The sequence below is a fragment of the Salmo salar genome, chromosome 10 (assembly GCF_965601325.2).
Source record: "Salmo salar chromosome 10, fSalSal1, whole genome shotgun sequence".
NCBI lineage: Eukaryota > Metazoa > Chordata > Actinopteri > Salmoniformes > Salmonidae > Salmo > Salmo salar.
Genome location: NC_138300.1, coordinates 26,499,883 through 26,511,094, shown reverse-complemented (window position 1 = coordinate 26,511,094; position 11,212 = coordinate 26,499,883). Strand labels below are relative to the sequence as shown.

Here is an 11,212-nt window from a genome sequence, read left to right as displayed (position 1 = left end):
AACATTTACATCAGCAAACCGCTCGCCCACATGACACGATACACGCCCGGTACAGTTGAAACCAGGATTCATCCATGAAGAGCACACTTCTCCAGCTTGCCAGGGGCCATCGAAGGTGAGCATTTGCTCAGTGATGTTGGTTACGACGCCAAACTGCAGTCAGGTCAAGACCCTGGTGAGGACGACGAGCACGCAGATGAGCTTCCCCGAGACGGTTTCTGACAGTTTGTGCAGAAATTCTTTGGTTGTGAAAACCCACAATTTCATCAGCTGTCCGGGTGGCTGGTCTCAGACGATACCGTAGGTGAAGAAGTCAGACGTGGAGGTCCTGGGCTAGCATGGTAACATGTGGTCTGCGGTTGTGAGGCCGGTTGTATGTACCGCCAAATTCCCCAAAACAACGTTGAAGTCGGTTTATGGTAGAGAAATTAACATTCAATCATCTTGCAAAAGCTCTGGTGGACATTCCTGCAGTCAGCATAACAATTGCACGCTCCCTCAAAACTTGAGACATCTGTTGCATTGTGTTGTGTGACAAAACTGCACATTTTAGAGGGGCCTTTTATTGTTCCCAGGACAAGATGCACCTTTGTAATGATTATGCTGTTAAATCAGCTTCATGATATGCCACACCTGTCAGGTGGATGGATTATCTTGGAAAAGGAGAAATGCTCACTAACAGGGATGCAAACAATACATTTGAGAGAAATAAGCTTTTTGTGCATATGGAACATTTCTGGGATCTTTTATTTCAGCTCATGAAACAAGACCAACACTCCACATGTTGCATTTATATTTTTGTTCAGTATACATCTGTATTTCATAAAATCATCAGGTAAAAACATGCAAATGGTCATGTGAGATGAAAGGTTTTAAATGTAGGATTAATAGCACACTGCATACATATGTGATTCCAGTAAAGGAGTGCACTTAAGGCAAAATAAAAATGGAAAGACATGACCACCACAGAGTAAACAGTGCATAACATGATTAGAGTTAAAAGGGATCAGTTTATTAAGACATTAGTACATTTAAGAGCGCTAGATTTGACGGACTAAATAGCTGTGCCTGTGAATTAGTGAGTAATCCCTTGTAACAAGATGAACTAAAAACATGTCTAACTGATGTGCAGTATAGTGATTGAAGACGTTGAAGTTAAGCTGTAAATAAGCCACTTTGGCTGTTGACATGAAAGTTGTGCTCTTTGCAAGGATGCTGTGTCCAGTTATTAAATCATTCAATTTTACATAAATTAGAGTACCAATATGCCATTGGGTTTAAGTTAGTGTCTCAACACTGAAGTGAGATACAAGAAATGTAACAGTAAGATCCATACAAAGCTATAGATCCCTTTCTGCATTTGCAAACATGCCGCACAAGTGCGATGCACACAAGTTGGTGGAAGACCAAGGGAGAACGTCAGCAAAAACAAATCTCTATTTACATGTATTTTATGAGTGCATTTCACACAACTTTTGTATTATCATTGGATTAAGGTTCATGTGAACGTCCTGCTTAATATGTTTGTGTCCTCGCAAATCAACTGCATTTTACTTTAAAAAAAGCACTTTAACCAGTAAAATGGCTCTTTGGCTAGCTTTTGCTACAACTGGAATCAATGAGTGTTAGCATTCTAGCTAACAAACTGCTGCATCCAAAATGATTTTGCAAAGATCACAACCAAATATAATCATAGCCACTGTTTAAGCAAGAATAAAAACACAGTAAGGGTATGAGAACCCAAAAGTTATTTTGTTTAGAAGTAATAAAAACATAAATCTAGGCTGTTGAATGGGCACAGACAGTGATGGCTTTCTTACTGCCACCAAGAGTTGCGCACATCTGTGCATTACGTCAGTGTGTCATGTACTGAAAAAGGGTCTATAGAACAGCATTAGCACACATTCTTATAAGCAAATATCTGGTTCGAAGTTGGATTTACACAAAATAACCACATTAATGCTTAAACCAAACAAATCAGGCTTGGACATTTTGGGCAAAGTTCACAGCCGATTTATTGAAAAAGATTCATATTGAAATTTGATATTTCAGTCATTGAATGACATCTTCCAATCTACTACCAGCAAATAGAATTAAAAAAATGCTCAATATATCTAATTTATGAGTTTCCTGATACTTAGAGTTTATTGTACTTAGGAGGAAAATTAGTTAAAATGTAGACTATCGCAATATCTGCGGTGCTGCGCCTAACAACGTAATTTCACTGAGTCTACCTTTAACTGAAGCAAAATCATTTCCAAACTGCATGCCGACAGCAGATATATTAACAGGACTTTCATTTGCTTTCGGGCATGTAAAAAAACATGTCCTTTCACAGAAAATACAATCTGATATGATATTAAGGCAGTGTACTTATCACAAAAACAGTAAACATTTCAGAGCACATTTTTTGATATCACCAATGCAAAATTGACAGCATTGGACAATAGAAATTTGCCCAACACTACAATAGCAATAGTTAATTTGTTCATAGTTATGAAATAAGATGGTTAAAGCATCTCGGAAAAGCTGAATTCACTTTTTCGGCTTGAAGCATTTCTCCTTCTCAAACTGAGCTATTTGGCTGAAGATATCTAGGAGATTAGTTGACAGCGCTTTATTTCCTCCTGCAGATCCCTTACCATTCAGAGAGGCATCAGTCAATTTTGCACTGTTATCCCTGCCATCAGACCTTCGGGTGGCCTTATTTTTCTCATCTCCTTGTTCTGTGCTACCATACCTACCACTATATGATCGTCTGTGACTGAATATGTGGGACTGTGACGTGAGGTCGTTGGCGTACCGGTCAGATTTGCAGGAATGCTCTGAGCTGGCAGATGAGGACATTCTTCTGAGTTTGGCTTTCTCCAATGAGCTGAGAACTTCTTGTGGGATACTTTGATCCTCCTGGCCCTGGCTCTTCCAATGCCCCCTGTAGGCTTCCCTCTCATTCACCTCCTCATCACTGGTCTTGTCATCACAGACACCTTTCCCCTTGCTGCTCTCAGCTTGCTGAGGAGAGCCGTCAACAGGGTCATCTTCAAACCTACCTCTGCTGTTGTCCGGAGCATCTGTGGACACTAATGATAAAGAGTGATGTGAGCGGTGCCTGCCTTTGCTGTGGGGCTGACTATGCTCTTCCGTCCTCTCTGGCCCCTCAAACAGCCTGACCAAGCTACATTTCTGATCCAGGAAGGAGGTGGTGGTGGTGTTGGGTGGGGCAGGGTACCATTCCTCAGACACACTTCTGTTGTCCCTGGATGAAACCCTCCGCTTGCGTTTCTCCCCTCGAGATGACCGTCTGTGTTTGCTCTTCTTTTTCTTTGACGTCCTGCGCCATGAGGAGGAGGAGTGGTCGGACGAAGAGGTGGAAGACAATGACGTTGATGAAGAGGAAGATATCTTCCGTTTCTTTTTCATTCTAGAGGGAGTTATAGCAAAGAAACTATGTAGCTACACAATCAAAACTAGGTGATATTGGTGACCAACTTAAACGATGATTGATATTTTGCCAAATTAAATTACGTGTATGCATTTTGTTTTACAAGGCAACCGATGAGCTGACAGTTTACCTTCCTGACGTTGGATGGTATGGATTTACCTTTTTTCTTCTTTTAAGATCTTACGCAATTTTTCTGCACTCGTCTCCACATTCTTAGCTTTTTCTGCTTCCTTTGCTGCTGCCTCTTCTCTCAGTTTGAGGGATTTCTTTAAAGCAGTCAGTTTTCATAGTAAAATTGCACCATATTTCAAGAATTCAAACATGGGAGGAAACCAGGAATGTGAAAAACGGCACATACAGACAAGTTTACCATGGCATGATCCAGAAATCATAATTACAGGTAGAGAACAAATGGCAATTTTTCCAGGTGAACAAAAAAAGTTTACATTTACCGCATTGAGACCAGGTCCAGCGTACCAACCATTTTCATTCCAGTTGTAAGGTTGTTTGTTCCACCAATAGACAAGCGACAATCAAGGCAGTCGGGTAGAGTCAAAGGGAAGGGTCCCAGATTGCAGACACACACACACAACAAAACACTTCATCAGTATTACAAGGCTCCTTGTGTGTTACGCCAAACACACAAAAATGACTGAACTTTTAACTGGCCCCTTTTCAAATGTTCATGTTCGAATATGTCAAGTAAACAGATAAAGTATCAGTTATATGAGGGTGTTAAAACAGTCAGAAACAGACTTTCCAATCGAAGCATAGCTTCTTAAATGGGAGAGAAGTGGAATAGTTGGCATAACCCATGGAATGTACCAGCTCACCTGGATAAGTAGCTCTATTTTCCTCAATGCTTCCTTGGCATCCGGGAAGGAGTCTTCTAAGGCCAGAGCTTTTCTGTAGAGGCCCTCAGCTGTAACTAACTTCTCTTCCTCCTCCAGTCTAACAGAAGGAAACAAGTATTTTAGAGAAGTGGTTGTCACTTAGAAACACAGGATAATAAAGGAAGAGGGAAAACATTCCTACTTACTGGCCACCTCGCTCCACCAGGGTCTGGCATAGGTATTTCTTAGCATTTCTGTGGGTTGGGCAGCTTTCCAATGCCAGCTCAAAGTCTGTTATTGCCTTCAGCAAACTCCCTTTGTTGGCATACCTGGGAGAAGTCAACTGGCAGGTTTATATTAACTGCATGTAAGACAACTACATTTTATGTTAGAATGAAAAACATTTTAAAAACCTGTGTTTAAACAGAAATAACAAGCAGAGTGTAGGCTGGGTGTGCCGACTACTACGCTGTTAAATGGACAACATTATCAATAAAATTAGATGGATACTCACAGTGCACCACGTGCCACAAGGGCTTCCACATTGTTAGTGTCAATATTTAAGGCCTTATTATATTCATTCATTGCTTCGACGTGGCGACCAGACTTGAAGTGGTCCACACCAACCCTCACACTGTAACCCAGACATAACGTATATTGACAAAAACAAAGCACGATCAGGAGCAGTTCATGCATTCTGTAAATAGGTTAGCACAGATCTAGTCACCGGCTACTCAGTTTTTCTCCAATATGCAATGGGAGTTAAAATGTCAGCCATACCATTTAAGAGCCCAGGACGCAGACTGCTTCTTTCGGATAATTGTTGCAAAGTCCTCCTCAAGGAAATGTTTGCTGTAAAGGAGAGTCCCAAAATACAGTCAAGTGCTGATAAAAGGGGGCTAGGCATATCATTTTCTGGCAAGCGTGTCTGCTGAAGAGTGACAAAACAACAAGTTTGTCTTCTCACCTCTGTAGCCCTCTCATGAGTGAGGGAGGCTGTGTGTCACTGATCCCAATCTTCCCCAGGAGATACTCCACATTAGATGGGTTGGAGTATCCAATAGTATCCTCTAAAACCCTCTCATAGGTTTCAGTGTTGTCGTTGGCAACCCTCACACTGCGACTGGGTAAAACAGTACAATGAGCAAAGACAGCCTAAGTTCAAGCGAAACTATTTTTTACCATATGTTTTCTGCCAACTAGAATATGTCCGTCTTACCTGTATTGAAGTGGAAGATCATCTCTACTAAACACTCCGAGCTTTAGGCTCATCAGGTTTGGGGCGCGGGAGGAGGGCTGAAGTGAAATGGTTATCTTCTCATGGTATCGGTCAATATCCTTCACTCCAGCTAGGGCACAGCACATGGTATATGGGTCAGTGTGTTGACTTATCACAAAACTGCATTGTGAGCATGTTTACATTTACAACACAGTTCGCTAGTGCAGTGTGCATTCACCTCTTATTAAATCGTTAATCTGATAGTACGATAGCGGATCGTCATGATTGCCATTGGAAGGTACATCTCTAAGGGGACACAGGGCCTGAGGAGAGAAAGAAAGCAGAGAACGAGGTTACCATGTGCTCCTATTTCTTCAATAAAAAAAAACACTGACCACCAGGCCAAAGCCACAAGCCTTACCGTGAGCTCCAGATCCTCTATGTCTCTCTCTAGTCCACCTGCCATGCAGATGAGTGTTACAAAGAAGCCAAAATCCCTGATGGAGTTGATCCTGCCTATCACAATGTCCCCTCGCTCCATGTCCCTGTACAACAGATTCCTCCGCTCCTCAAATGACACCACCATGAACTGCTCCAGAGGGGGCATGATGGCGTAGGGCTCTAGGAAAAGGATATTAGGCCAAACTCAGTACAAAATGTTAATTTACCTCTGAATTTGACAGTAACAACTACCTTCTCCTTCCTCCAACACATCCTCCACTGTTGCACTGGATTTCCATGATGGTGCAAATAGGATGTCTGCTTTTCTAGCAATGAACTGCTCCACTAAAGCATTGTCCTCCCCTCCATATTTTCTGTAAAACATGTATATTAATGATCATGTGCACATTTTCTGGAAATTTGCCATTAACAGTGTTGCCAACTTGGGTGTTCCATTAGCTAAATCACTGTACTGTTCATTTAAAATTACCTTTGATAGCTGGCCTTAGACAAGTCCAGTTCAATAGCTTTGAAATCTGGATTTTCACTTTGTTCACATTTGAGATGGGTAAACAGGCTTTGTCCATGGTGAGACAAAGTCTGCCTCAGTAAATCTCTATCCATTTTCAGATATTGGCATCAGAATTCAGCCTGATTAGCTAGTATGAACAACATCCTGTAACAGAAGAAAAACATGGCATAATAGCTTGCTACAGTAGTAGCTAGACCAATAACGGACGAAAGGAGCCTAGCATTACTCCATATAGTCCAAGGACCAGACATGTTGTTTAAATAAAGGTGAGATGGCTCTGGATGCCAAAACAGCCAAATCAGGGATGTGCAACTCCAGTCCTCTGGGGCTGGAGTGGCGTCACACCTTTCCCCCTAGTAAACACAGCCGATTAAACAAATTGCATTCTAAACTGAAAATCATATGTTGATTATTGGAGTCAAATGTGTTAGCTGGGGCTGGGCCAAAAGTGTGACACTAATCAGGCCCTCGAGGACTGGAATTGACCATCCCTGCGCCAAATACTCCAGCTAAACGTGAAACGATTCTCAATTGTGGTACGGTTCTAGAAACATACACCGCAATACTTTCATATCGCATCAAAATATGTACTCCGTCTGGGTAAACAAGCGCTGTAACATGAAAATATGGCCGTGTGGGAACCCTAACCTATAAAACATGTGTATCAATTTAACTTTGTTTATGAACATTATTTCTCACTGATATGAAATAAGGTCCTTATGCTTCCAAAACCGTACCGTACGCAAGCTAACTAGTAGTTATCCAAGAATCACAAATACTATTCAATTTAGCATAGCCAGCAACGTACGAGAGCAACATGCATACAGTAGCTAACTAAGTTAGCCAGCTGTAAATATGTCATGGCCAAAGACAAGTTTCGAAACGGTTAATATGGCTCTTACGCTAGCTGACGACGTTCGTTGCAGTTGCTACACTCTACCGCGGACAAGCAGTTTACCAACTAAGTCACAATACTCGACACCCGGTGGTTCATTCCCATGCAGATGTACATTACATTTACGCCAATTATTCAAATAGCAGTTAGCTGTCTAACAGAAGCGTGATAAAAAAAATGTCGGAACTTCTTCTTCGGAGGGATTTTGCGGCGGAGTACATGCAACAATTGTGTATTGCTCCCCCCTACTGGATGGGGTGAAAACTACACTGAACAAAAATATAAACGAAAAAATTACAGATTTTACTGAGTTAGTTTATATAAGGAAATCCGTTACTGAACGAAAATATAAACGCAATATGCAACAATTTCAAAGATTTTACTGAGTTATAGTTCATAAAAGGAAATCAGTCAATTTAAATAAATAAATTAGGCCCTAATCTATGGATTTCACTTGACTGGGAAAACAGAGATGCATCTGTTGGTTAAAGATGCCTTAAAAGAAAAGTAGGGGTGTGGATCAGAAAACCAGTCAGTATCTGGTGCGACCACCATTTGTCTCATGCAGCGCGGCATCTCCTTTCGCATTGAGTTGATCAGGGTGTTGATTGTGGGCTTTGGAATGTTGTCCCCAGGACAAGGTGAACCTGTGTAATGATCATGCTGTTTAATCAGCTTGTTGATATGCCACACCTGTCAGGTGGATGGATTATCTTGACAAAGGAGAAACACTCACTGACAAGGATGTAAATAAATGTGAGAGAAATAAGCTTTTTGTGAGTATGGAACATTTCAGGGATCTTTTATTTCAGCTCATTAAACATGGGACCAAGACTTTACATGTTGCTTTTATTTTTTGCTAAGTAGTGTGGGGTTATTTTTCGGTTTTATGCTTCTGCAGATATTGAATGTGCAACTATAATTATGGTTATAATATATCAGAACTTAAACAGGACAGCATAATGGGTAGACAAAGAGAACATTGTGTATCAAGGTGTAAGCAGCTGACTTAGTGATAGGAGGTTGTGAAACCCATCACAAGGGGAGCATGTGAAGAACAGATAGAGTGGAGAAACAACTGAATAAGTCAATCACTGGAAATTGAGTGGTTGCTGACTCTTGAGTATACACTAAGAAGATAAGATCCAACGCCTGGCAACATGTGATGAGCCAGGAGGCTGGGACCAGCCTGCACGCCAACGATAGGCTGGAGTAAGTTTAAACCACACCCAGCCTCTACTCTGACAGGCCCAGCAAGGAGCGGAACTATGTGGTTGAAACTTGTGGTTGAAATTTGTGGTTGAATAGTTAGTTCTCTGTCTGCCCTGCGTGGTGTTTCAGTGAGCCCGTATATACGAACATCATATTTACCATTCAAGAGTTTGCATTAATTAAAGTACAAAGAAATTAGTAGTTACTCTGTACTGACTATTTTATTCCAATACCAGATTCGAATTGACACAACCCAACAGTAGCAAGATGACGAAGAAACAATTGAATTCACTCTCCATAACCCCATACTACCAGTGCCAGCCCATAGCCAAATGTTTATCTAGCTAGTTAACGTTAGCACAACATAGCTAGCCTGCTAAGAACACTACACAGGTAGTTGTTTAATAGAAACAAATCCATTGTGATTTCATTATGTTTATACTAGCTACAGGTTAGCTAGCTTAGATGAAGTATTTAGTGTTGTGTGCATTGCCTCTGTGCAGTTAGCAAGCTACCATCTGATCGCCTACATCGAATATGAAGTGTGACTGGCTGAGATTTAAAAGGAGAAATTCATCCTGGGGGAATCTGGGCTTGTTTTCATCATGTCTGAGGCATTTCTAAGTCAGTGAGATGACATAATTGCCCAGGAGATACACCCTATGCGGATGAATTGCTAAATTTACAAACTGAGAATTTTTTTCCAGTCTCTGAAAGACTACAACTCGTGTGTGGCAGTACTTCGTGCTCTGGCCCCATCCCTCCCCAAGGCAGGCTTTTTTGAAAGGGAGGTGGACACTAACACAATCCTTTGGGGAAAACTGAAAGAACTAACCAGACTGGGATGGCTTTAAGTGATTCCTCTCATCAACACAAATTCGCTAATGGAGCATTTTTTAATGTTCTATTAGCTACATGGTGACATTCAACCATACATGTTTCAACAGGCTCTAGCAAAGAGGATTCGAAACAAAGAGTTGGATTTAGCTAGAAGCTCAGTTACAGCCGATGCCAGTACGAAGAGGGCAGAAGACAAACATGGTGTCTAGCTAAGTAAGTTATTTTTCCTGCAATCCAGCTAGCTAACTTTAGTTTATCTACTGAAACCCAATTTTGTATTGCTGGCTAACATACTACTGTGTTAAGATGGATGGGGGGGAATGAAATGCTTTTTCTGTATGCTAATTTAGGTAGGTAGTTAGCTAAATTAGCTAGTCTAGCTAGCTAAACAACTACATATAGCCATATTTATGACAAAATATATGTTTTACAATCGGATATCTATTTTATCTTGACTGTTAAACCTCTTCTCTTTTTAGTCGTAGATATGGCTACTTAACAGAAAGCTACAGCGTTACAACCAGCCACCGAAAGCTAGTTTTACCAGAAAACATTAGCACGTCATGACAGGAGTTGGCTTGCAAGTTAGTCTAGCGCCTGCCTACTTGTTATGCGCCATGCCTCGCATTTGTAACTTGTTAGCAAACATGTAACATCACCAATGTAAATAATTTTACTAGCTAGCCATGTAACATTATTGACAAGGGTTGACATTGTAAAGCATCCACGGTCATAATCCTAACCAATCTCACAAAATGATAGGCATGTTGCAAGATAGGATTCCAAACAGATGTAAATAATTATTGGCTAGTTAAGTTTACTAGCTAACAGTGAGGAAAAACAATAATGCAACCATTTACTGTTGTAAATCTCAAACCGATAAGCTGGTTTTACTATAAAAAATATTTGCCTAAGTATGTCTGATAGACATGGCTGTAGCTAGATACAGTCTGCCTACCTACCTGGGTACATTTGCACGGTCTGGTCATTGTGCAAAGGTTGAGGGTTATGCCATATTTATTTATATTAGGCTAGATACAGTTCTAAATGTAATCTCTGTGCAGATGTATGCATGTTCAACTAGTCTACCCTAATGTTGATGTTATGCTGGCATAGTTTAAATGTTGTTCACACTGTACAATAGAGTATAATTTATTTGTTTTTTACTTATAGACAATTCGAGTGGTGCCTGGGCTTCTTCCTGGAGTGGATTCTAGATGGAGAGAAACAGAATTCCTTTGCCAGTGTGTGTCATTGTAGCAGAGCTGTATCCCTCTCGATGGATTGGACATTATGCTGGATTTCAAGCAGAAGATGACTCAAGAGGAGCTGAATGGCAGTTTGATCATGACAACACGCCTCCCACAGCTGTACAAGTATGGCTCCCAAGTGACGCAGTGGTCTAAGACACTTCATCTCAGTGCAAGAGGCGTCACTGCACTACCTGGTTAGAATCCAGGCTGCATCACATCCGGCCACGATTGGGAGTCCCATAGGGCGGCGCGTAGGCTGTGTCAGGCCATCATTGTAAATAAGAATTTGTTCTTAACTGACTTGCCTAGTTAAATAAATAATTCTCTGAACTTTACTTCACTGATCATACTGTATGTTTCTTTGGGAATGACAATTTCAACATGACTACCTCTCCCATCATCTGCTGATCACCAGTTCTCTTAGCTACAGATTGTTAAACCAGATAATGTGATTTAACCATTACTGGGACTTACAGGACAGGTACTGTTTGGTGTAGCAAAGAGAATCTTCAACCAACCTTAGCGATGCTGTCTTCGTCCTTGAT

The 11,212-nt window shown here is 41.1% G+C and overlaps 1 protein-coding gene and 1 long non-coding RNA gene across 3 annotated transcripts; one reads left to right on the top strand and one right to left on the bottom strand.

The window, feature by feature from the left end:
* Positions 1-728: 728 nt before the first annotated feature.
* Positions 729-7,556, bottom strand: LOC106613876 (tetratricopeptide repeat protein 14). 2 transcript variants are annotated; one of them, XM_014216578.3, is made up of 13 exons: positions 7,370-7,556; positions 6,426-6,611; positions 6,188-6,309; positions 5,916-6,115; positions 5,733-5,817; positions 5,495-5,624; positions 5,243-5,398; positions 5,056-5,127; positions 4,790-4,909; positions 4,482-4,604; positions 4,276-4,393; positions 3,602-3,708; positions 729-3,421 (listed from the first exon to the last, which is right to left on the bottom strand). In XM_014216578.3, exons 2-13 carry the CDS (start codon positions 6,557-6,559, stop codon positions 2,536-2,538), a joined length of 2,253 nt encoding a protein of 750 aa, XP_014072053.1. In that variant the 5' UTR covers positions 6,560-6,611; positions 7,370-7,556; the 3' UTR covers positions 729-2,535. The 2 variants fall into 2 exon arrangements, 1 of the variants encoding a protein (XP_014072053.1); XR_006756925.2 differs by lacking the exon at positions 729-3,421 and having other exon boundaries at positions 3,895-4,393.
* Positions 7,557-9,397: 1,841 nt separating this feature from the next.
* Positions 9,398-11,002, top strand: LOC106613875 (uncharacterized). Its single transcript, XR_001330571.3, has 2 exons — positions 9,398-9,627; positions 10,588-11,002. It is a non-coding gene; the product is annotated as an uncharacterized LOC106613875 (long non-coding RNA).
* Positions 11,003-11,212: the final 210 nt, after the last annotated feature.